This window comes from Equus asinus, chromosome 2 (assembly GCF_041296235.1).
Source record: "Equus asinus isolate D_3611 breed Donkey chromosome 2, EquAss-T2T_v2, whole genome shotgun sequence".
Taxonomy (NCBI): Eukaryota; Metazoa; Chordata; class Mammalia; order Perissodactyla; family Equidae; genus Equus; species Equus asinus.
In genome coordinates, this window is record NC_091791.1 from 26196412 (window position 1) to 26223291 (window position 26880).

The 26880-nt window shown below is 41.9% G+C and overlaps 1 protein-coding gene across 1 annotated transcript; it reads right to left on the reverse strand.

The window, feature by feature from the left end:
* Positions 1-6063: 6063 nt before the first annotated feature.
* GSTO1 (glutathione S-transferase omega 1) lies at positions 6064-18525 on the reverse strand. Its single transcript, XM_014844716.3, has 6 exons — positions 17992-18525; positions 17714-17822; positions 14312-14534; positions 10592-10690; positions 7043-7149; positions 6064-6294 (listed from the first exon to the last, which is right to left on the reverse strand). The coding sequence occupies exons 1-6, from the start codon at positions 18023-18025 to the stop codon at positions 6141-6143; spliced, it is 726 nt and encodes a 241-aa protein (XP_014700202.1). The 5' UTR covers positions 18026-18525; the 3' UTR covers positions 6064-6140.
* Positions 18526-26880: the final 8355 nt, after the last annotated feature.

Here is a 26880-nt window from a genome sequence, read left to right on the forward strand (position 1 = left end):
AGTATTGGAAAAGACAAATTGGTTCTTGACTTGCCACGCTGACAACTTTGCATTTTGGAAGATAGAGAAAGAAATAGGATAACTACTATTCTGCAGCTAATTTTGATTAAGAAGGACCAACTGGGTTGTAAAATAGAGGCGACAAACATAACCATGTTACGTGAGAGCCTCTGGTAGACAAGGAGATGCCTCCTGGGCAGACAAATGAATCCTCCACATAAGGAATGCAGATTTCAAAGAGTTGAGGGAAAATATATCCAGATTCTAACACGGAAAGCCATAAGAGGATGTGGAGTTCTCAAATTCAAAATAAATGATTAGTAACATTTGATGCTTTATGTGTATCCACTCATTTAATCCTTAAAATAGTCCTATAAGGATTCTATTATTATTTTGGTTTTCTTTTTTCTTTTCTTCTTCTCCCTAAAGCCCGCCCAGTACACAGTTGTATATTCTAGTTGTGAATGCCTGATGGGCGGTGCCATGTCTGCGCCCAGCATCCGAACCAGAAAATCCTGGGTCACTGAAGTGGAGCATGTGAACTTAACCACTCGGCCAAAGGGCTGGCCCCTATTATTTGGTTTTAAAAGATGAGTAAACTGAGGCTAGCAAGGTTCAGTCACTTGTCAAAAGCCTCACAACTAATAAGAGGTGGAGGGAAGATTATGAAGCCTGGAAGTTTGACTCTGAAGCAGGACTCCAGCCAGGATCTTAGTCTACACCAGCGACAGGCACATTTTTTCTATAAAAGTCAAGATAGTAAATATTTTAGGCTTTTTGAGCCAGTTGTTTCAACTGCTCAACTCTACCCTTTCTTACAATCAATGTTTCTTACATTTCTTAGAATCAATGAACCTACATTGACACATCATTATCACTCAAAGTCCATAGTTTACATTAGGGCTCACTCTTGGTGAATTTCATATAATTATCATGTGTCACAAATTATGGTTTTTCTTTTTTTTTATTTTTCCTTCTTCTCCTCAAAGCCCCCCGGTACATAGTTGTGTATTTTTAGTTGTGGGTCCTTCTAGTTGTGGCATGTGGGACGCTGCCTCAGCATGGCCTGATGAGCGGTGCCATGTCTGCACCCAGGATCCAAACCAGTGAAACCCTGGGCCACTGAAGTGGAGCATAAGAACTTAACCACTCAGCCACGGAGCCAGCCCCAAATTGTGGTTTTTCTTTTGATTTTTTTTCAACCATTTATAAAGGTAAAACCTCTTCTTAGTTCTTGGACTGTACAAAATCTGGCAGCGGGCTGGGTTTGGACTGCTGGCCTTAGTTTGCCCATCCCTGGTCTATAATAGCAATGGCCAACTGGGAATTGCATCTCTAAAGAAAAAGGTTCCTGGATCCACCTTTCTGCTTTGTCAGAAGCGAACATATTTCTAAGTTTTTTCTCCTCGTTCCTACTTTTTTTTTTTTTTTGGTGACGAAGTTTCACTCTGAGCTAACATCTGATGACAATCTTCCTCTTTATTTTTTTTGGCTTGAGGAAGATTAGCCCTGAGCTAACATCTGTGCCAATCTTCCCTCCCCACCCCCCGCCAAACCCGCCTTTTTGTTTACTGACAGGAGGTATGGCTCTCTCTCTCTCTCTTTTTTTTTAAGGTATAGTTTTTGGTGAGGAAGATTGGCCTTGAGCTAACATCTGTTGCCAATCTTCCTCTTTTTTTTTCTCCCCAAAGCCCCAGCACATAGTTGTATATCCTAGTTGCAAGTCATTCTAGCTCTTCCATATGGGATGCTACCACAGCATGGCTTAATGAATGGTGCCTAGGTCTGTGCCCAGGATGTGAACCAGCAAACCCTGGGCCACCAAAGTAGAGCATTCGAACTTAACCACTCAGCTATGGGGCCAGACCCGTCCCCCATTTTTTTGTATGTGGGTCACCACCACAGCATGGCTTGACAAGTGGTGCAGGTCCACACCCAGGATCCAAATCCATGAACCTGGGCCACCAAAGTGGAGCACAAACTTAAGCATTATGCCACCGGCTGGCCCCTCATTCCCACCTTTTAAAGGAAACCAGCTCTGAGAGTTGGAAAATATTGTTTATTGAAAGTATACCTGTATATGGGAAGTCACGTTCTAAATACAAGTCTATTTGGTGAGTTAGGGGAAAAGAGACAGAGGGATGGAAACGGTTCTTTCGCTGAAGGGAAGCCATAAGATGTCAAGGTTCTCACTTGGCACTATATTCAAAGCCTGGCTTTGGCACATAGCCAAGCTATCCAACCTCTTTGACCTTCATCTTCCTAACCTGTAAAATGAGAACACTAATAGTAACTACTTGCTGGGTTTTGAGTGTCAAATGAAATCGTGCTGGCTATCCTTAGTATAGTAAGAGCTCGATGTACTTCAAAATTAATGACTAACACTGGTAAATTAGAACACATTTGTAATAGCATAGTGCATTCTAATATTATATCCATAAAGATGAAAGGCACTGCAATTCAGCTTTGCCAAGCACATTAGAATTAAAATTCAACTCAGAATATGTATTTCACCAGTTACCAGTGTAAGGCCAATTGAATGGGTTGAATGCTGCAGGCTATGGGTCAGTAATGTGGTTTTTCATCTTACCACCGAACACTGTGGTTTCCCTGGAAAGATTTTGATTACGACCTTTAAGCTTAATCCTACTTCCTTTTTAAGATCCAATAGGTAACTCTTTGAAATCCTCTCTGCAAATTTTCCTTCTATGTTATTATATCATGTTTACACCTCTGTTATACTGACTCACTCAAGCAAGAAACAATGGTATATTAAGGGCATATTAAACCTACTCCAAATTGGTTTCCAGCTACGTGAAATATAATCAGATCTGTTTTGAAAATGTGGAGTCATGGGTAATAATGACTTAAGCCTTCTAGGAAAAGAATGCCACCACAGAAGTAATTTCTTCACTCGATTTACATGAGACTCTGTTTTGACAAGAGGAGAAGAAATGGAGTTTGCATTTTGCAGTTTTTCAAGAATTTTTTTCATACAATCTCTGAGTGGCAGAAACTGGAGGACATTCCTCCTAATATTTCAGAAGCCTAATTTGCATGAAAGATTATCTTACCGGTTGTTCCTATATTGTTCATCAAGTTCTAAGAGTGAGATAAGTGAGGGTAAGGCTCTATTTCCGGATGGGCCTACATTCAGCACTTGTTTCCAGGAGTTAGGATCATAGGGAATTCTGTGTTCTAATGTCTTGGGGACATGTTTTTTTCAGTTTTATTGAGATATAATTGACATACAGCTCTGTATTAGTTTAAGGTGCACCACATAATGACTTGACATACATATATTGTGAAATGAATTACCACAATAAATTTAATTAACATCTATCTCCCCACATAGTTACAAAAAAAATTTTTTTTTTCCCTGTGATGAGAACTTTTAGGATCTACTCTCTTAGCAACTTCTGAATATACCATACAGCGGTGTTAACTCTGGTCAACTTGCTATATATTAATCTCCAGTACTTAGTTATCTTATAACTGTAAGTTTGTACCTTTTGATCACCTTTATCCAATCCCCTCCCACACAGACACACAACCACAAATCTGGGACACACTACATAAGATTACTAAAGTTGTCAGAGGAGGAACTCATCTTCCCACTAGGGAAGCAGAGTCACAGGAGACTTTCTCTTTAAGCACTTGATTCTGCTTTCCTATCTTCATTTTTCCTTAAAGCTTGAGGGATCAAAGAAAAAAATTTTAAACATTCTGATATAACAGCATTCCAATGAGCAAAGGCAGATTTTCAAGATCCTAAAGTCAAATATTTGTAAGATCAAACAAAACACCTTGAGCTTGGAAAAGGAACATCAACACTCCTGTTAAATTCCAAGCATTACAGTGGTGTGTCACAAAGCCTCTCCTGGCTCAGCCTCTAAATGCTAAGAGCTGATAAATAAAAAAAGAGACTGGGGCAGAAGCCTATGTAAACCTTTATCTCAAGAATGGTCTGAATGACTCTAAGAGTTCAGGCTGGATTTGAATCTCCTCTTAGGCATTAACTAGCTGGGTGACTTTGGGCAAATCACAGCTTTCTGGGCCCTGGTATTGTCGTCCGTAAATCTGAGCTAATAGTACCAACACATCGTGTGGTTTGGGGAGGATTAATTCAGATACTGGATGAGATGCATTTAATACTTTGCGTTCACCTATTACCTAGTAAGCATTCAAGACTAGCTATTATTTTTATTATTATTTGAATGTAGCAGGGAAGACCCACAGACCTCACAAAGACAGGACATTCCCGAGGACCAAACTCCCCTGGCTGTCAGCGCCTTACAACTAGCCAACCTAGCGGTGCCCAATGCAGCAGCTGAGAACTAGTGCTCTGCGGTCTTTATCTGTCTCCAGCCAAATGACAAACACAATAACAACTTAACGAGGTTTTTTCCCTTTACGTCAAAGATATTCGCTTTAAAGAGCTGTTCCTTATTCTCAGATTATAACCCTCGTACGTTTTTTGATGTTAAAATCTTTGATGAAATGAAGTAGTTGAGCTTTCTTTTAAAGGTGTTAGGCAAAATAAAATGTTGGCAATCCTGGGCCCCGAAATCCCCAAACTCAGAATTGACCTCAAACCACTCTTCCCTTCAAAGCAGCACAGGTCTGACCCACCCAGCCGGTGGTGGCAAAGGGAGAGACGCCCCTTGACACTTCTGTCGCTGGGGCGCAAGGAAGCGGAAGTGGAGAGGCGGTGGCCGCAGAGGGAGGCGGGGCCCAAGCAGAACCCGCCCCTTAGAATCCTACCCGCCAACTGGCCGCGGCGCCGAGAGCCTCAGCCAATCCTCGAAGCCTTTGGAAGCTTTCGGGCCAAGTAATGCCGAGTGAGCCAATGGGCGGCTTCGTTACAAGCTCCTGGCTACAGTAGTCGCCAGTCCCCACCCGTGTCTGTGGCTGGCCAAAGTGGAAGCCAACTGGTGGCTGGCTGTGCACTTCGGTGCCCAGTTCTTGTCCGACTAGAGTCAGCCTGCCGCCGACCCGGGCCTGGAGTGTGGGGCAGGCTGACGGCGGCGGAGATGTGTCCGCCCGGAGCCTGGGCGTTGGTGCGGCCGACAGTGGGCGGCAGGAGGCTGTTTGTGAAGTCAGCTCGTTCTCAGCTGCCTCTCAGGGTGCGGCCCTCGCATCGCCTGCATCACCATGCGGCGGGGGGCTCATTTCAAATATGGATTTCCCGGCCCACCCCGGACCTACTGATCTGAAATCCGGCAGTGAGCCTTAGGTGATTGTTATGCGCTCTTATGTGTAAGAGTAAGTACAGGAAACCAGCCTGTCTTGGGCGGGTCGACAGCCCCCTATTCTATAGTAAGAGCACTGTGCTGGGTGTGTTCTGCAGGTCCTTTCTGCCAGCATCTTAAGGGTTTACTCAGCCTTGGGACCTTAGTTGAATCATCTGTAGAATGAAATGATGCTCTCCGACCTGCCTTCTGATGGATGTGATTCGATGATAAAAATTAGATAGTTAGAAGCCCAATGGGCTATAGAAGTGTATGGAAGATGGCATTAATATTTCTGAATTACTCATCCGGCCTTACGTGCTGTATTGACAGTGCCCATACCGTGTGCCCACCGTGGGATTTGGTAGGAAGGATTTGAGGGGGATAGAGATTGGAGACTGGGAGACCAAATGGGAGGCCACTTAGTCACCTGGCTTTGAGGTGATGTGGGTCTGGTCTTCAGTGGTGACAACGGGGTTAAGAAAGGTAGTGAAATTAAGTTGATGATGGGAAGGAAAGAATGAGGAATTGAAAGTTTCTTGATGCAGAACGCAGAAGACAAACTTGAAAGGGCATCTCTTGAAATGATAACAGGGTATCCAAGTGGAAATGTCCTATGGACAGTTAGAAATCTATATTGAACTCTCAACTCTCACTGGAGATGATGATTTAGAGGTTTTCAACATAGACTATGACAAAAGCATCCTAGTCATTTGAGCATCCTAAGACAAGAAATGTGTTCACATTTCTGCAGGAAAGGACTTGAGGAAACCCCATAGTTAGGCCATGATGTCAAATCAGAAGTGATCCAATGAGACGCTAGAGAACTTGCTAAAATAAAATCATGTTATTATTCATTTTAGTGAAGGGAAATATCAGACATATTTCCATTGCTGACTCCTGCCCCAATCAGAGCCCATAGTCACAGGCATCAGGGCTGTTTTGCAAGTAGAGATCTGTGAAACCACGAAGGGTCTTCGCGTCAGTGATGAGGGCTGATACTGTGGGATCTTTCCTCATGGCTTCCATCCAGAGCTTAAGTTTTGGAGTGTGGTCTACACAGCTGTAGGAGGTGGAAAGAATGGAGGGGTGAGCTACGTTAACTAGGAAGGCATTGCAAAGTCTCCTATATATCATCATTATGACTCTGCAGTTTCATTTTGTTTTCTTCTAACTTTTCAAAATATTTCTTTAAATGCACATAATCATAAAACATTAGATTTGGAAGATATTTAGAGGTCTTTGTTTTATGGAAGAGGAATCTTAGAGTGAAGTGACTTGCTCCATTAGCGTAAGAACTTGTTCAAATTGAGAGACTGATAACTTTTTAAAATGAGAACATGAAAGACAACCAATCTATGGCCAAATTGGGACAAAAAGTAACCCTGAATGGCTCTAAGCTTTAAGAAGTGGGAGCAAGCCAAGGTGGCTGCCAAACTTCAAAACATGGAGTTTGGAAAATAGTATGGGAATCTTCCTGGTAAATGGGAGGTAGCATTGGTTATACAATCCTGCATGACATCCTTACAGAAATGTACATCCTTTTGGATTTTTAACTAGAAGGGAAGGAGTAAATTACTTTTAAAACATTTTACTACACGTCACAGAACTCCCTGGCCCCCGGAGATGGGGAGGAATGCTGAGTATAGGCATCCGACATGCCCTGGGTAGTCCAAGACTCCTCCTGTCTGCTTGTTCCCATTCATACCAGTTGTATGAAATATTTTAATTTTTGTTCAGGAAAAAGATCAATATATACTATTCAAATCATCATTATCCTGAATTATGCACAGAATATTCAAATGTCTTACTCAATTAACTCCACTGCTTCCAGCCGTTCAAACCAGGGCCAGATGAGGTAATCAACCATAGAAATATTTTTGCCACCAAAGAAGGTTGTCTTCTTGTTGGTCAGAACCTGAACATTAAACGACAAGAGTACTTCTTATTTTGTGTATCTAGTAAAACACATCATCAAAGATGATGTAGGCAAGTTAAGTAGAGCGGTGAGAGAAGCAGCTTTTACCCTGACATATCCAAGCAGGCTTTTTGTCTTGATCAGTTTAAGCTTTAGAATCTGTTAGTTTGGGATGAAGCAGAACAATCAACAAAATAAACTGGAAAGTGGACAAAAATAAAACAAGCCACGGAGTACAAGATCTTTGTAATACACACACTCAACAAAGGACTGGTATTCAGAATACAGAAAGAACTCCTGGGAATCAATAAGAAAAAAGGCAAACAACCCATTAGAAAATCGAGCAGGACCTGCACTTCACAAAATGGATGTCCAAATGGCCCATAACCATTGGAAAAAGTGCTCAACTACATTAGTCTTCAGGGAAATGCAAACTAGAACCAAAATGTGATAGCACTACACATCCCTCTGAATGGCTAAAATGAACACGAGAAAGTTAACAGGGATGTAGAACTGCTGCTGGTAGGAGTGTAAATTGGTACAAGCATGTTATACCAGCGTCTTGTAAAGCTGAGTGCATGCATACTCCATAATCCAGTAATGTTACTCCTTGGAAATGTGAACATACATTCACCAAAAGATATGTATAACAACGTTCACTGCAGTACTATTTGTATTCGCTCCAAAGTGGAAATGTTTACCATCCACAGGAGTAAAATGGGTAAATAAATTGTGGTAGAGTCATATGTTGGAACACTATACAAAGGAAAGGAATGAACTACACACAACATAGATGAACCTCACAAACCTCATACTCGATGAAAGAATCCAGACCCAAAAGTGCATTATTATATGCACCATTTGTATAAAGTACAAAAAATAGCCCAAACTAGCATTCTGTTTCTTGAAAGGGGTACTGGTTCCATGGCTGTGTTCACTTAGTAAAAATTCGTTAAGTTGTACTCATGCTTTGGGTACTTCTCTGCATATAATACTTCAATTAAAAATTTACTTAAAATATACTGGAAATAACTGGATTAACTATTAAACGGATGCCAAATATGATTTGAAAACCAAGCACAAATAGTATGTTTCTGAAATTTAAGGCAAATTGGTATTATGGTTTTGCCAAAGGCGGGAACTGAGAATATTATCTCATTAATTAACACCACACCAACTTACCCTTTATAAAACTTCCATAGTTCTTCTGAGAGCCCATACGACATTCTGCATTGTGGAGTGTTTCTATCTACCTGAGTATTTGTCTTTTGTCTACAACCTAATGAATCTTGCATCTTACTTTCTACCTCATCCTGTCCAGCAGAGTGCCTTGCAATTACTGGGCACTCAGAATTGTACGATGATGTCTGGGTCTGTCCTTCAGCTGCAGTCCCTGTCATTATATTATGCCTCGATAAATTAAGTATGGTAGTTTCAGTCAGCCCTGGAACATGTTAAAGGTACTACTCATTTTAAAACATGAGTTCTTAACCTAAAGTCTGTGAACTTAGGTGGAAAAAAAATTACATGCCCTCCCTGGCACTAACCCCAAATTTAGCAGATATTTCCACTGTGAAAAAGGCAATAAACCACAGTACAGTTAATCTCACATATTTTAATTTAAGCATTTAAAAACATTATTCTGAGAGGGGGTTCACAGGCTCTTCCAGGTTGTCAGTTGGGTCCACAAAAGAAGTCTTAACTTTCAAAGAAACAATATGCCACATGCATTTTCTGACTATAATGTAATTAACTTAAGAAAAAAGCAAAAAGGTAGTTTAGGTAGTTTAGTACAATGATTAATTGATAGGCAAAGAAGATAATCACAATGGAAACTGCAAAAAAATATTTAGAACTGAACAATGAAAATACTGCATATTCACACTTATGGGATGCAACTAAGGTGTTATTTAGACATAAATGGATGTGGTCATTAATGCATTAAAAAATCAAGAATGACTGAAAATAAATGCATTAAATACTCAACTCCTGAGCTAGTTAGTAAAAAAGCAATAGTAAATCTAAAGTAATTATAAGAAAGGAAGTAAAAATAAAAGCTGAAAATAATGAGTTGTAAAACAAACACTAGAGGATTAAGAAAACATTTACTAATTATGAAAAAACTAATAAGATACACATCAGCAATACTGAACAGGAAAACTAGAGAAAAGGCATACAACTATATTGGAAATGAGCACCGGTATACAAGCAGTTATATGTAGAGATTTTTAAAAATTAGGAGACATGAGCATCCTTATGCCAATATAGGTGAAAACTAAGATGAAATGGATAATTTTCAAGGAAACTATAAATCACCAAAATTGACTTAAGAGGAAATATAAACCCCCCAAATAAGCTACCATTAAAGAAACTGAACTACTAATGAAAAATCGACCCCCATAAAAGAGACCAGGCTCAAATGTTTTACAGAAACAGCCAAACCCTACCAAATGGTTTCAGAAATTAGAAATATAAGGAAAGTAACCCAACTCATGAGGTTAGAATATCCTTGATATAAAAACCAAATAAAGACACTATAAGAACAAAATAATAGCCCAATCTCATTTATGAACAAATATGCAAAAATCCTTTAAATATTAACTAATTCTAGAGTATATATGAAAATCCACTAAAACAAGTAGGTTTTATCCCAGTAATGCTAGGATGGTGCAACACCATAAAAATCTGTCAATAACACCATATTCATCAGATTAAACGGAAAAAAATCCTACGAACATTTCAATAGGTTTAATAGATGCAGACAAAACAGTCAATAAAACCCAACATTCAATCATGACTTTTTAAAAAATTAGCAAACTAGTAATAGAACTTTCTTCATTAAAAAAAGGTTTCTGAAAAAATCTACAGCAAACTTCATACTTACTGATAAAATGTTAGCATGTATTCCTAACAAGACAGGAACTATGTCTTCTCTCAGTAAAACCTAAGGCTGTATGTGAATGGAATGTCTCAAGGCCAAGAGGCCCAGCTCTCCCCTAAAGGAGATAAAGACACATCCGGGCTTCCCCAAGTGTTTATATGATTCGTGGCAAACTGTTTGTGTGGTACCTATGTTCTGATTACAGTTATGTTAATTTTTTTTTTAATATATGGACAAGGACTGGAAACAAGCATGGAAAAATGAAAACAGGTGACATATAGAAACAGTGAAATTTTCTTTTTTCCTTGTTATTTTAACATCAATGCGACAAAACGTTTTAAAAGCAAACCCATGACAAAATACTTTTAGGTGTTTTGGTTTGTCTTAAACACAACAGCTTAGGACAATCTGTTGTAAACTAAAATGCCTTATTTGGTATTATTACTAATTGCCATAAAGTGATTTGGGAAATGGGAGTATGAAGAAAACAGTAGAAGGAAGAAGAGGGTGGACAGAGTATATCATTTACTCTGATAAAAACTAGGAGAAATGATTGCTTACCTCCTCTAGCTTGCTGAATTCTTTATGCAATTGTTCTTTTTGGCCAGAGTAGTCATCCTTATTTTGTCCTCGAAGAAAGCATATTAGCAAAGTTGGTATCTAGAGAGAGAATAATTTCTTAGTTTATCAGTGTGAGGTTAGATATACAAGCCCCCTCACATGAAAGCACGACAGACCCTCATAGTCCCAGTGTCAGGGTGTTCTAGAAACTTCAAAGGTGTACCAATTCCTGGGTTCACAGAGGTCACGTACTGATCTTGGAAAGAGTTTTGTGACCCAAGATGCTGCATTGGTTAGGATTTTATAAGTTGCAAATAATAGAACCCACTGGTGAGTTTGAGCCAAAAATGTCTTAAAAGGACAGGGAGTGACTCATCGAATTGTTGAGAGGCTGAACAAATAGGCCTGGAACTAAGCTAGAACATGCCAAAATCATGCTCAGAATTGACCTGACTGGAACCACCCACTGCTGCCAGTGAGCTGAGCACTAAATGCTAAGTTTGTGCCACTGCCAGAAGTTGGACACTAAGGTAACTAATGCCACTAGCACTGAAGCCATTTCTACTCTGGATCTTAATCTTGCAACCACCATGGCTCCTGAAGGCCAGGAGCTCTGTCACCAGCCACTGATCAGCAGAACCAGTGCCCCACACCAAGCCCCACATTGCTCATTTCTGAATCAAACTCCTCCAGGTGTGCATCTGACAGGAAGAGTGTAGGTCCCAGGCATTGGCCCCAGCTGCAAAGGGAGCTGGGGAAGAGAATTTTTCTGAGTTCTACCTTGGGGAGGATGTGAGAAGACTGTTCCAAAGGGGCTGACTACGGGATGACTTGACAAGTGTAGTGTCAGATGCCTTAATGCTTGTGGTGGTGATATTCGTGTATTTTAATACTTCGGTCTTTGGTATGGCCTCATTGCAAGAAACAGAAGTCCACTCACCCCAGTTTAAGTAAACAGGCACTTGTAAAACTACAGGAGAATGTCCTGAAATCCTATTGATGTCAGTACAGCTTGCCCTTATTGGAACTGAAGATTTGTAGGCAGCCCCTCCATCCATATTTCCATCTGGGCCTGTCTGGTCTTTCATCTCTGCTCCTTAAATGTTTGATCCATATTATGTTCCATATATCAGTTCCCTTTGCAATGCTCTTAATTTCTGCTTCCCTAAAAATGTACCTTTTACATGGCTTTGGTTTGTCAAGTCTGCAGTGATACATTTATACAGCTCCAAAGCTTCAGTACTTTTACTGTCTTAGTCTTCTGTGTCTCAGTGCTGAGTTCCCAGGAGAGAAGAAGATTGGGCTGGGGATGTGAGTGGATGCATTTCTGGTTTGCTGAGCTGTAGCCAGGAGGGCAGGGTCGTATGGTCCCTAAGGCCACCCCTTCCCTGAATGTGAGCAGGGAAGTAATGGTGGGCATCTCCAGCTTTTAGCTCATGGTGACATACATCTTGACAAGGTCACAGGATTATAGAGATATAACCTGATGTTGCTGTTCTTGTTGTCTACTGTTGGTCGTTTCTTTGTTAACACTAATTGTTTGAACTAATTTACAACATTCATGCTAATTAAGATACAAACAGTCCTTCATGGCATTTACTCAGTCAGCTGAGAACTAATACCAACACACAGTAGCTGCTCACTGCTAGAGCCTGTGGCTAGAACAACAAGAGCTAACACTGACTGTTTACCATATGTTGGACTCAGCTCTAGGTATTTTATTAAAGTGATAAAGTTACAAGTATCTTGCTCAGAGTCACACAACTAGCAAGTGGCAGAGCTGGTCACAGACCTAGGCAGTAAGCCAACGGTGATGGAAACATGGCCCTCACCCTCAAGTAGCTCACAGCCCTGGTGCAACACAAAGGCAAGAAGGCAGGCAGTCACCGACCAGGAAAAGTTAGCACATGTGGGAACACAGAGCTGGCACTAACCTGGCATGGACAAGCTTCTGGAAGGCAGCGCTATCTGAGCAGATACATGAAACAGGACTTGCAGATAACCAGGCAAAGTGAGAAAGGGGAAGAGTCTTCTAGCGAGAGTTGAGAAGAAGGTGGCAAGTTTGGGAAAACAAAACATTCGGTATGCCTGGAATATAAAACACTAGGAGAAGTGAAGAGGAGAGGTAAACAGAAACCAGATCACGAAAGTGCTTGCAGGACATATCAGAACCAACAGGAGCAAAATCCTGTTCTGTTTTCCTTTCCCAAATCACTGAACCATAAATGACAGCACCAATTTGCTTAAAAAACAAAGGTTTTTCAAATAGGACCTGAGGAGTGACATCAGCATCATGGCAGAGTGAACTTGCCTGGGACACCCTCTCCTCCAACATACAACAAAAAGGGGCAACCATACTCCAACAGAAGATATCCTAACAATACAAAAACTTCAGAGAGACATGCAGCCACACGACGGAGGGTAGAGAGGCTGGAGATGCCCTCGGAGGAGGTGGAACAGGGTAAGAGAGATCTTCACTCCCTCCCCTAAAGACTGTGGTCACTGCCATGGGAGGATCCATAAGGGAAGGAGTGGGGGAGTAGCCATGCATCTGCAGGATCACCCAGGACTCCCTAGGGCCCTTACAGCCTAGGGGGAAGCCATCCAACAGGGCAAAAGCTTTCACACAGGGTGACCTCATCAAGCCAAGACCTCAGGAGACCAGATAGTGAGAGCTGATTGAGAAACCTGGGACTGCTTGCAGGCGAAAGCACCCCTCCCCCAACCCACACCATGCTGGGCCATCTCAGCTGAAGGTGGAGAGCTCAGAATACGTGGCCCTCGACTCCCACCCACTGGCTGTAACTGCAACCAAAGAATATCAGAATGAGAAAGAGCCAACCTTCCAACATCAGACAGTACATCAAATCTCCAGACCAGAGAGAAAACAACAAGAACCCAGAACTCAGTCCTGAGGACACAGAAATATGTAAGCTAAACGACAATGAATTCAAAATAGCTATCATCAAAAAACTCAATGAGGTAAAAGAGAATATAGAGAAACAATTCAACAAGCTCAGGAGCTACTTCAGAAAAGAGATTGAAGCTATAAGAATTAATCAGAAATATTAGAGATGAAAGACACAATGGAAGAGAGAAACAAAATATGGATTTCCTGAATGCTCAAGTGGACGCCATAGAGAAGTGAATCAACATAATTGAAGACAGACATGTTGAAATGCTCCAGATAGAGCAAAAGAGACAACTAAGACTGAAAAGTGAAGAAAGTCTCTGAGAAATATCCAACTCAATGAGGAAATGCAACATAAGAATTATAGGTATTCAAGAAGGAGAAGAGAAGGAGAATGGAGCAGAAAGCGTGTTCAAAGAAATAATAGCAGAGAACTTCCCAAATCTAGGGAAAGAGAGGGAAATATGTGTGGAAGAAGCTTCCATATCTCCTAGATTTGTCAATGTAAAAAGACCCACCGCAAGACATATAGTAGTAAAACTGTCAAAAATGAATGACGAAGAAAGAATACTCAGGGCAGCAAGGCAGAAGACAATAACCTACAAAGAAACCCCTATCAGGCTTTCAGCAGATTTCTCTGCAGAAACCTAACAAGCTAGGAGAGAATGGAACGACATATTCAAAACTTTACAAGACAAGAATCTTCAGCCAAGAATACTCTGTCCAGCAAAAATATCCTTCAGATATCAGGGAGAAATTAAATCTTTCCCAGACAATCAAATAGGAGCTGAAATTTCTTATGCACACACCTGAGAAGATAACTCAAAGATCATCTTTTGGCGAGCTTTCTCATAGGGGTCATCTGGCAACAGCTTCTTCCCTGGATATGCTTCATCCAGGTACTCACAAGTGATGGTAGATTCATAGATCAGTTGACCCTGACTGTTTTCCAGAACTGGCACCAGACCCAAGGGATTCTTCTCAAAGAACCACTCAGGCTTATTTTTCAGGTTGATGTTGATGACTTCATGCCTGGAAGACATGTAGAAGACAATGAAGAGAGTGAAACATTTTTTGTACTTCTGAATAAATCTTCACTGCCGTACTGTCCACTTAGCTGATCAGACCCCAAATTTAGGAGTTAACTCAGCCTTGATTCCTTGCCCTCTGCCCCCTCTTCCTCAAGTCAAACGGATCAGCAAGACTCGTCAGTAGACCTCCAAATCATATTCTGACTTTATCCATTTCTCGGCTTTACCACTGCCACCTCATCCAAAACACCATCTGCCACCTGGATCTCTACAGCAGTCTCCCAGCTGGCCTCTCTGGTTCCACTGTGGCTTCCCTACAGTCCACTTTCCACACACAGCCAGGTGGAGCTTTGACAAAAGTAAATTGACAAAAAGGCCAACTTCCTGCTCACAACCCCTCGATTGCTCCTCATTGCAAAGAGGATAAACTCTAAACACTTTCCATTGACATGCAAGGCACATTTGATATGGCCTCTGCTTACCTGTCACACCTGTTTCTACGACCTTTCCTCTGGTCATTATGATCTGGCCACATGGGCCTTTTTTATATTCCTTGAATTTGCCAAACATATTCCCACCTTAGAGCGTCTGTGCTTACTGGTCCTCTGCCTTCTCTGCCTGGCTTCCCAGGTCAAACACCACATCCTCAGAGAGGCCCTCCCTGACCACCCAGTCTGAAGCTGCTGAGAGTCTCGATTGCATGGTCATCTTGTTTTGGTTTCTTCATTGAACTGATATGTATCTGAAATTACTTTGCTCCGTTATTGACACCTTTCTTATGTTAACTCCCTAGAACGTGAGCTCCACAAAAGCAAGGATCTTGTGTGTCTTGTTCATGTTAATAAGCACATAAAAGCAAATCTTAAATAGATTTAAATGCTATGAAGAAAATCAAAATAGTTTCAGATAGGTACTCAGTAGATATTTGTTGAATGAACGAATAAAATAAGTAGAAATGCTTCACGATTATCAATAAGATACTCCATTTTTGGCTAAGAGGTATCTTAATTGTAAATTACATAAGGCAACTAATTGAATTGTGTCTACTAGCTACTATACGAGAATCATGATAAATTCAATTGCTTTTGCTAATTTCAATAGAAAGTTCCTCGTTTTTTACAAGGATATTAAGGAATCCAAAAAATCCACCCACTAAATAAACTTTCAGATTAAATTTCCATGCATTGATGTTTTTAAAAAATGTTACATGGGTAAATCATACAAAGTAAACCCAAAAGGAGAAAAACAGGTGAAGTTCAGGTTATATTCAGATTGTAATTAGATCTAATTTGTATCTTGCCTGAGAGATTTTAGAGGAAATAAGAGAAAGGACAGTTGCATGTAATTGTTAAAGCCGGTCCCATATAATTGTCAAAGCTGGGTAATTGTTCAATAAAACAGATTAGTGACTCAAAAATAAGACACACCAACACCTTTTGTTTCCTATTTCTGCAGTAGCTAGAACAGCATTTAGTTGAGGATTAAATATGTAATCCCCTATGGAAACAAAAGAATAGCCAGATTGAACACTAGCGTGTGTGTGTGTGTGTATTAAAAGGTTCATGTGCTGCCAGAGTACCGGACTCTCAGATACAGGCCACTGCAAGAAAATGAGGCCACCTGCCAAGGGATTACCAATATTTCGGACACTTTATACTATGAAAACAAAAGATGGAGCCTAGGCTTTCATAATAAAGAAGGTTCTCAGTACATACTTACATTTTGGTAACCTGGCATTGGGAACCAACAAGTCAACACACCTGCCACAACAAGTTGGAAGATAAGAAAACCATGCTTTCTTACATTCACCTTGTAAAAGTCTAGTCCCTCTCTGATGAAAGTCTCTTGGGCCTCAAACTGAAAACTGATCCATGAATGTAGTAGACCTCTGTTCATACTACCTGGCAGCTGTCACCACTCTTCACCCCTACACACATACTTTTGGTAAAATCATTTCAATTTCCCTTTGGAAAAGTGTCCCAGTAAGTAAGGTAGGGTTGTTTTCAACCTAGAATTCCAGAGCGGCATATAACCCAGGACTTAGTGCTCCCAAACCCAGCTGTGTCTTGCTCCTGGACTTTTCAACTCTGAGCACAAGATATGTCTTTTTTCAATCCAGTCTAACTTGAATTAGATTTCTCTTACTTGCAATGAAAAAATTCTGACTAATATAGAAAATAGTACAGTATTTGGATAAAATACAGTGTTTTGGATAAATGTGACTAAATGCTGAGTATTTTGCTATGTGTTCACAATCAATTTCACCCAAAAAAGATGCAAATCTTAGTGAAGTGATGGCTAATCCAAAATTTTTTTTCTTTAGAATGCATTTTACATTTGTTTTAGGGAAAAGAACTGCCTGCCTAATTCTCCCCATAGAAGACTAAAATTAGTTTATAAACCCTAAGCACTTAGATGGAATTTTTCTTAAGAATGCAGGCTCTGTTTTAAACTTCCACTCCGTGGTTCTCCACGGTTCAACAGATTCCAAAGCCCATTGGAAGGAAGGTGGTTCCAAATATTTGGCAACAGAGAAAATCAGAGTGACATTGCATATTTCCTGTGGATAAGCCATATGTCAATAACCATGCTAGCTTCAATGAGGCTTCGCAAAAGACTGAATTTTCAGGCACCAACACTTTCTTTGACTCAACCAACAACCCAGTTTATAGGAATATACACAGTACAGTGAACTTGGCACTGTGCCAGGAGAGTCAAGATCTGGTCTCTGTAGTGGAGTAAATTACTGACCATTCGAGAAGGGACCATATACTCAGCAAACAGTATCAGATAAGCCAGACATGAATAGAGAAGTAGGGTGAAAGCAAAAGGGCAGTGGAGCAGGAATCAGGGGTCTCCCACAAAAAGCTGCTGCCTGTGATGACCCGTCCAGTGATCTCCGCATATTACTGCCTTGACTGGATCCCCAGCTTTTCTAATCCATGAAATTGTCAGGTTTAATATAAACAGGGTGTCGTAGACTGGTGGAGTCTGTGGCATTCCTCCGACCCCTCACCCCGGGGAGAGGGTCCATAACTTAACGTGTCCCCCAAAAAGGCTGAGAATAGTTTATTTTGCAGTAAAGGAAGCTCTGAGGGCCCTATTCGAGATTCCCACCCCCGCCGCCCTCAGAAGCTGGTTCCGGGCTGGCTGGGGCAGCGGCCCTGCCTCGGGCCTCACCGGATTCCCTTGGCGTTCAGCACCAGGCGGGTCCTCTCCGCGAACGGGCAGAACCTCATGCTGTACACGCGGATCACGCCCTCGGGGACCGGCCCCGGAGGCGGGCTTCCTGCGGGGAACAAGCGGAGGCGGTTACGGCCCCGAGAGCGGCCGGGACCCCTATCCCGCCGCCGCCCCCGGTGGGCCCCTCCCCGGCTTGGCTCCGGAGCAGCCGCAGCGAGACACGCGGCCGAGGATCGCCGAAATCACCCCCTCCTCTCGTGGCGGGCTGGCCTCACCCTTCCCCAGGCTCCTGGCTGACCCTCCGGACATTGCAGCGCAGCGTAGACAGAGCGTGCGCCCTTGGGATGCAGGCGATTCAAGAAGCAAGTCGCCCCTCCCTCCGCTTCCTCCTTCCCTCCCTCCGCTCCCTCCTTCCCTCCCTCCCTTGCTCCCTCCCTCCCTCCTCTGTCAGAAGCGCGGGCTCGGGCGGACGCCAGCTCGGCAGGAGCTGTTTTCCCAGGACCCAGTTGCCCAGGCGCTTAACGCAAACCCGCGGCAGCAAGCCCGGTGGGCGACCCAGACCGCCGCGCCCAGGCTCAAGTCCCCGCCCTCCGCGAGTCCGCGGCCCGAGCGCCCCGGGGGAAATGGCGCCGAGACGCCCCCTTGCGCCCTGACCCGGGCCCAACTTCCCAGTTTGGTGGAGACAACGCCTAAAACACCGGAACTGGCAGTTGTGCCAATGTGTATCATGCTGGCCCAGAGATGCGCCAGTGGCGAGATGCACAAAAGAAGTTCGAAGCCCTCAGAGCCATTCCCCGCCCCCGAATCATGGTGGTCTCCAGTCCGCCCTCCAGGCGGGTCCACGCCGGACCTTGACCCTGACCCTGACCCTGACTTCCCACACCCCGCGCGGGGGTGGGGAAGGCGCGACCCAGGCAGCCGTCCCCGCACCAGGCGCCGACTTGGTCGCAGCTCCCCTTGCCCCAAGTTTTCCCCAACTTCCCCTGGCCGAGCGTTCGCTCACGTCATTCCAGAACTTGCTCTCCAAAGGCTCTTCCAGCCACCTGGACAGCATTTTCCTTCTTCTGTCAGTAGCGGTTTAATATGTCTACTGAGAGGACCACTGTCCCTACTGTCACGCGTAGGACACATGTTTTTAATCTTAACCCAAAGGAAACAGCACAGATCTAGATATTACTAACCTCAGAATAGTGGTGGGGCTTTAAAGAATCTCCTACTTATTAACCATTTGGATTTTGAAGCCCTAGTAAGGGCACAGGCTCAGAGTCAGGCAGGTGGACTGAGTGAATGCAGTCCTGGGGGTCCATGAAAAGGGCCTGGCCAGAGCGTTCGCTCAAACAACCCCCAGTAACTTAGGGATTAAGAAGGAGGGTGTTCCAGGGCACGTGGTACAGATACAGGAAAAGGCTGTTCAATGTGTTGCTTGTCTGCCTGATTTAAAAGCTGGTAACTCCTGCGCCATTTATTGCTGGGTTGGGGGGTCGTGTCTGTTTTTATTTTGATTAGCTCCGTTGTGGGACAGGCAGAGAGGGAGGTGATAAGCACGGGCTCTTGGAGCCTTCCTGCCCAGTTTGATCCTGGCTCCACCCCTGTGTTAGCTTGCCAGGGCTAGGCTAACAGAGTACCACAAACTGAGTGACTTGAGCAACACAAACTTATTCTCACAATTCTGGAGGCTCCAGGTCCGAGATCAAGGTGTCAGCAGGGTTGGTTCCTTCTGAGGACCGTGAGAGAGACTGTGTACCCTGCCTGTCCCCAAGCTCCAGGTGGTTTGCTGGCCGTCGTTGGTGGTTCTTGCAGTGTAGAAGCATCGCCCCATCTCTGCCTTCATCTCCACATGGCATCCTCCTCGTGTGCGTGCCTATCCAAATTTCCCCTCTTTATAAGGACAACAGTTGAAACTGAGAACAGATGAGTTAAATCTTCTCTGACTTAGAGCAAAACAAAAAGAGAGAGAGAAAAAATTTGAGATGCTCTCTGCTAACTGCAGCTGTGCATGCACATACTCAGCTACTAAAACTAACCAGATCTTTCTGTAATGAATGAGTTGTTTCTGCCAGGAAGTCAAGGTCCAGATGGTCAAGAAAAAAGGAGATTGGGCCTCACAAGGCCTGAAAAACTCAGGCCAAGGATAGAAACTTACCAGAAAAGTCCAGATAGTCAAGGAAAAAGATTCAATCTCACAGGCCAAACACAAGCTGGTGGAAGGCACCAACCAGCAAGGCCACATGCTGGCCCAGCACTTGCTCTCCTCCCCTACCTACAACCCCAGCACGTGCTTCCCTTCTCCTACCTACAACCCCAACAGGAGCTGTCCCCTCCCTACCAAAACCCCAGATAAAAACCCCTAGTTTTTCACTTTGAGGAGGTGAATTTAAGTATTAGCCCCCTCTCCTCGGCTGGCTGCCTTTCTTTAATAAACCTCTTTCCTGCTACAAGCCTGAGGTTTCAGTGCTTGGCTTTTGCTGTACTTTGGGTAAATGAACCTGTGTTTGTGTTCAGTAACACAGTCCTATTGGATTAGGAACCCACCCTACTCCAGTATGACCTCATCTCAATTTAGCTAATTACAAGTGCAATGAACCTATTTCCAAGTAAGGTCATATTCTGAGGAACTGGGGACTAGGGCTTCAACATATGAATTTTTGAATGCGTAATTCAACATATGAATTTACTATGAAATCAAATGGATTTTAAGAACCCTTGTTAACCATGTGAATGTGGGGAAGTTCCCTCTGTGTTTCAGTTCTCTTATCTGTAAAATGGGCTGTTAGAAACATGATGCCTCACTTATAGAGTTTGAGGAGATAAGTTAGTAAATACATAGAAAGCACATAGAACACTTCTGGCACAGAATAAGTGTTAAATAAATGTTTATTATGACAAATACTAAATGAAAAAAAATTAGACTTTTTTGTAGATTATATAATCTTTTAAAATTTTATTTTATTGAGGTCATACTGCTTTTCACATTGTGTAAATTTCAGGTTTACATTGCTACACTTCTATATACATTGCATCATGTTCATAGACCACATTTTTGCTAAAACATGGGTCTTGCTTAACTCTTTTTTAGAAAACTAGCTTTTTAGAAAGTCTTTTAGCACATTAATGATGTCATGCAAATTAACCCTGTAAATTTAAACCCAGCCAGGCAAAACCTCTCATTGGCCAAACTAAAAATTCCAGGTCAAGGTGTTATTTGAGAACTTTTACAGTTGGCCCTCCCCATCTGTGGGTTCCACGTGCACAGATTCAACACACCTGCCGATGGAAAGGCCTACAGTGGTTGTGTTTCTACCGAACACGTACAGACTTTTTTTTCTTGTCATTACTCTCTAACCAATACAGTATAACAACAATTTACATATCATTTACATTGTGTTAGGTATCATAAGTAATCTAGAGAGAATTTAAAGTATACGGGAGGGTGTGTGTAGGTTATATGCAAATACGACACCATTTTATATAAGGGACTTGAGCATCTTCAGATTTTGTGTTGGAGGTGGGGTCCTGGAACCAATCCCTCTCAGATATCGAGGGACGTCTGTACTTGGAATGGTCTGTCCCCTAATTAGTATGAATAGTGTAACGTTTTGTTGTAATGATTTGAAAGATCCAATTCATCAATAAAGTAAAAAGTTAATTCCTTAAAGAAATAAACTGAAAGGGAAATATACTGTCCCAGGAACCTGCTATGGTGGTGCTTCTCCGCATTGCAGTGCGTCGCCTCCGAGCCCTCTGTGGCTGTGCGCATAGCATGTGAGCGTCTAGACACGCTGCTGTCTGCCACAGGAGAAAGGGCACAGTATTTCACATGTTTGCAGCTGTGATCATCAGTAATTAACCTAAAGTGGCTAACCTGAACTGATTCTGATGGTTAAAGATCAAGAGTTAGAGGTTTCAGTGATAAGAAATAGTTTTCTACACTCTGGGCACCCTCTGTCCTCACTGACCGTATACACCCACTTGACACAACTTTCTTCTGTGACTTTTCAGCAACGTAATTTGAATAATTTTATACTTTTTAATATATAATAAATAGATACCAATAAGGCTTTTTTTGGAGTAAGTTAGGAATATTGAAAATCACGTGAAGTGTTTCATTGTTATTATATTCTAATTATACTTAAAATCTCTTTTAAAAAATTAGGGGCCCTTTTCTCGTGAATAAGAATGTTTCTTTAAAAGTTAACCTTCTATGACATTCCACAGCAGGGAGAAACAGCCTTCCTCAGAGAGTGTCCATGGAAAGATACCAGCAGAATGATTGAGTGAAAGAACGCGTAGGGCCTGGAGTGAAGTCAAATTTTAAAAAATCATTATAATTCTCTCAATAAGAAGCCATACAGGAATAAATGGTCCATAAAGAAAGTAGCTTTAATAGCAATAAAAAATAGGGGGATATTAAAAGTGCACTGAGAATGGAATGGATAAATAAAGTGTGGTATGTTCATATAATGGATGACTATCCAGTCATGAACACTAATAAACTACAGCTACAACTATCAACATAAATCCATCTCAAAAACATAAGATCGACTCATAAAAGCAAGTCACAAAATAATATATAAGGTATGAATACATATATTAACCGTAAAAACATGCAAAATGAAAAGCGTATTGGTTGTGGCACATGCATATGTGGTAGAATTGAAAAGTGAGGAGCAACAAACAGAATTCAGGAGGGCGGTGACCTCTGTGGGAAGGAAGAAAAAGACAAAGGGAGGACGCTCAGCATCGGGGGACGGGTGCTGCCAGGGTATTGGTTACGTTCTATTTCTTAAGCTGGAACGGGGTTTCTGGACAGTGGAATTGAGATAGGAAAAGATCAAGTGAGAAGAAATCAGGTGGAGATTGGCCATTTGAAAATCTTTCTATATAATCTGAGTTTTTGCTATATGCGATATTTGAAAAAAATTAAAATTTAAGAAACTAATTTTTAAAAGAGCAGGAAAAAACTCCTGACTACTATTAAACGGGATGAAGTAGAGCCATGTATACTGATGCAGAAACATGTTCAAGATTTATTGTTAAATGAAAATGTGGTCAAACGGCATGTAGGGGATAATCCTATCTCTTGAATGCATCCTTCTTGCTGGGTATCTGCTGAGTGTTCTACATGAAGCATGTTTAATCCTCACCACAACCGTAATAATTAAATAAGAATTAAATTAAATAAGAAATACTATTGGGGCCAGCCCCGTAGCTGAGTGGTTAAAGTTTTGCATGCTCTGCTTTGGTGGCTCAGGTTCATGGGTTTGGATCCCGGGCATGGACCTACTCCACTCATCAACCATGCTGCAGCAGCATCCAACATGCAAAGTGGAGGAGGGTTGGCACAGATGTTAGCTCAGGGCTAATCTTCCTCAAGCAAAAAAAAAAAAAAAGAGGAAGATTGGCAATAGATGTTAGCTCAGGGTGAATCTTCCTTAGCAAAAGAAAAAAGAAATACTGTAAATATTACCAGGTCATGGATGAGGAACCTAGGGGATGGAAATTAAGTGACTGTCCTAAGAGCAACATACTTTCGAATGGTGGAGCTGGTTTGTCACGTCTGGGCTGACGCCAGAGTCTGATCTCTTAACTACTACCATATTTCATCAGTTCTAAGCTGTACATTGCTTCACTTTTGAACACTTCTGAACATTGGGCTGTATCTTAAAATCACTGTCGGCTGGGCGCAGTACTGAGGCAGATATTATTGCTTGCGCTTGAACTGGCGGAGTGGATGTCAATGGCTTGGAAGAAAAATTCCAGAGATAAGAGAGCACTTGCTGCCTTATTAAACGAAATGCTCTTGTTGGCACAGAGGACGATGCTGGGGCTGGGAGTGGGGGAGGGAGGGGAAAAGAAAGCCTATGACTCTGATGTGAAAAATTTCAAAAGAGGCAGATTCTAAAAGTGAAGAAGTTGTAAGAATACCTTGACTTATGTCACTTGTATTTTCTTTTTTATACTTGCACAAGGGTAACATGAGATAAAAATCTATTTCTAAATAAGTTTGTGTTCTTTTATGATAAAAATCTACCTAGGTTTTGTTGACTGAAATAAAGTCGGGGTAAAGGTTAATTAAAGGAGCTTATCAAGGTGAGGAATGTGAATCCTGGGAAACAGTCCAGCAGAGTATCCTGAGGAGCTGCTCCAAGGCCTACAGATCTGAGTGCAGTGTTGATACTTTTTAACAAAGCAGCGTCAGTGCAGTACAGGGCTCACACATCTAATTGTCACATACGTCAAGGATAGCATGAAAAATAACTTTTTGGTTATGTGCCAAATAAGGCATGTAATGTTGGTGTTATCTATGTGTGGATGGACCAGGGTCCTCACTTTTTCTCCCAATCTTTAAGAAATGCAGCTGGGAAACGCGAGAGCGAGGTCCCGTTACCTCATCCTGTGGCTGATTTGTCCTGCTGGTGTCTTCAGTCTTGAGGGGATGGGTTGCAAGGTCATTTAGCCTCAAGCTTAGGAGGCCTGCAAGGCTGCTTCACAGCCTAACAGCTCGGCATGGATTTTTATTGTCCTGACTTTCTGCCTATGCAGCTTGCTTGCTAGATTCATCTGTTAGACCAAGGAGTGGAGTCCCAGGTTCGTTCGCAGTTTAAAAGAGCTCTTTCAGTTAGTACAAAATAAAAGTTCCGGGTAATGAAAAAGGATTCTGTTGAAATTTCTTTGGTAGATTTTCTCCTGTTTCATTTTATCTTAGATTTGATCAGATGGATTATGTCTCCCTCACGGTCACTTCTAAAGTACTTACTTTTTTTTCAGGGGAAAAAATGCATTTTTTTAATGATCAAGTACAAAACTACAAATACACACACACATACACATGCAGATCTGAAATATTATTTACCCTACCATGTGGGATGCATTGTGAAATTTTCTGTTCTACGTTCTTTCATTTTAAAACAATGCACATCATGACTAGTAAACAGATCATACAAACTGCTAATATGTTCCAACCCATAACTGTTTTAGAACACAAACATGGGTTACCAATGTAATGAACGATGTAAGGGAACTTGATCGTCTTCTTCCTGCTTAGTGTTAGCCCACAATAGTATTCTGTGTACTCAGAGAACAAAATTAGCATAGCCATGTGACCATGTGGCCAGCCTGAAGATAATGCTTGCTTTCAGTGTGTATGTACATTGCCTTCCTTCCCAGGCTCAGTAGATGAGGGAAATGACTTGTAACCGTGTAACAGAACCATGTGTCTGTTGTGCATTTTATATAAAGTCATTTTTATGTACATTATTTCATTTGATGCTCATAACAACCCTGTGAAGGTAGGCAGGGAAAATATGATCAGATTCCCTTCAGGGAGGATGAAGTTCAATTTCAGAAGGCTCAGTGACTTTGCCAGTCATCACACACCTAGTAAGAAGCAGAGACAGAACAAGAACGTGAACTTTTAGGCTAAGGGCTCTTTTCTCTAAACCACATAGCCTCTGACAGTATAACCTGAAGTCCAATATTTTCACTGCTTCATCCTCATTTTCTTACTGTGGACTCAGTTTCTGCCATAGAAGATGATGAAATACCGGATTCTAAACTCATCATGCCAGGTGTCTACCAGTAAAAACTTTTGGCCACAGAACATGTATTTTTTGGAAAGTGCTGTTTCTTTGGCTCTAGTCTAAAGAAACACCAGCAATATGAAAGACCCTGAAGGCAAAGGAAATTGAAGAGAAGTTAGATGTAAGGATTTAAAAGGGAATGTATTGATGGATTTTAGTGCTTTCAAGCTTTTACTTTTGTGAGAAATTTCAATGGAGAATTCAATGCAGATGAGATTTACAACTTGAGGAGGATCTTAAGTCTGGAGGAGGTTTCTCAAATTCAGCACCTCAATGTGTAATGCTCATAAATGATGGTCTTCCAAAGCTTGGTACTAATGCTCTCCTAAGCGCTATTTTAAGTGATATTTATGCCACAATGCAAATTGATTCCCCTTTTTGTCCATTAACAGCCTCTGGGTTTCTTTAAATGAAGTCCAGGTTAGACTTCACAGATAACAGCGTTCTGCAAAACTGTCTGGGATGCAAGACCCCAACGGACCTCAGAAGCCCCAGCTCACCATCGGGATCCTGCACACCCAGGTACTGCCTGTCGGGTTAAGTTCCTGACTTTTTGTTACCCTGCAATGTATTTCATCATACTTATAAATTCCACTGTTTTCCTCCTACATTATTTACTCTTTCGCTAAGTACATAGTTTGTCAAACATGTGACACAGTGCCACCCATAGCGGCCGCCAGGGGTGCCCCTGCCATGGGCCCCATCCTTGAGATGGCCCACACCTCTGTTGTGAAGGATACAGTACTCAACATACCCCCAGCATGACCGAAACCCTCAAGATTTACCGTTGTGATTAAACCCTTTCCCGCCCCAGAGAAACGCCTCTGGCTTTTGCTCCAGGTCCTGGAAACAAAAGACGATGTACTGTGTTTGAACGCTGTGTGGTTTGTGTGTTGTGTCCCCACTGACCTCAGAGGCAGAAACTATTCAGGGAGTGGGAGAAAGACTGAAGGGGCAGAAGAGCTTGGATGAGGAAACACGTTAATTAATTTCTCCACTCCTTCCTTTCAGAGAGTATGAATGTATTCTTCTCTCCTAATTGAGTAGTGTTTCCCAGCAGAATGAAGTGACTGTTTTCTTCCTTCTCTTTGGGTTCCAATTTGTAGTTCCAGGGGTTGTCGTGAATTAGTGTGTTATTGGCAATAGTAGGGCATGGGGGCTGAGGAATCTTCTATAAGACAAATCTTGTTACTCCTACATTTCCTTATGAATGTCAGTCTAGATGAAACTTGCTGAAGCCTGATGGCCATTCTTCACTTTGACAACTAGATGAATAGTGAACATCGGAATTACAAATATTTTTATACAAAAATACTTTAAAAGAGTTAATGAAAATCAAAAATGAAGTTAAATTTTTAGCTTTACTTAAACAATTTGATTTGGTTTTTAATTTTCATTCTTGTAATTTGTATTTAGACTTTTAAATCTTAATAAATCATTTAAAATAGTTGGATAAACGGTTGATGGGTCTCTATATTCTTGCCTCGGAATTAGGGGCGGGCCTGATGTCACCATCTCCCCTCCCCACTTTTGAAAACATACAGCACATCTGCAAGGTTAAAGTGAGAAACAAATTAACCAAAG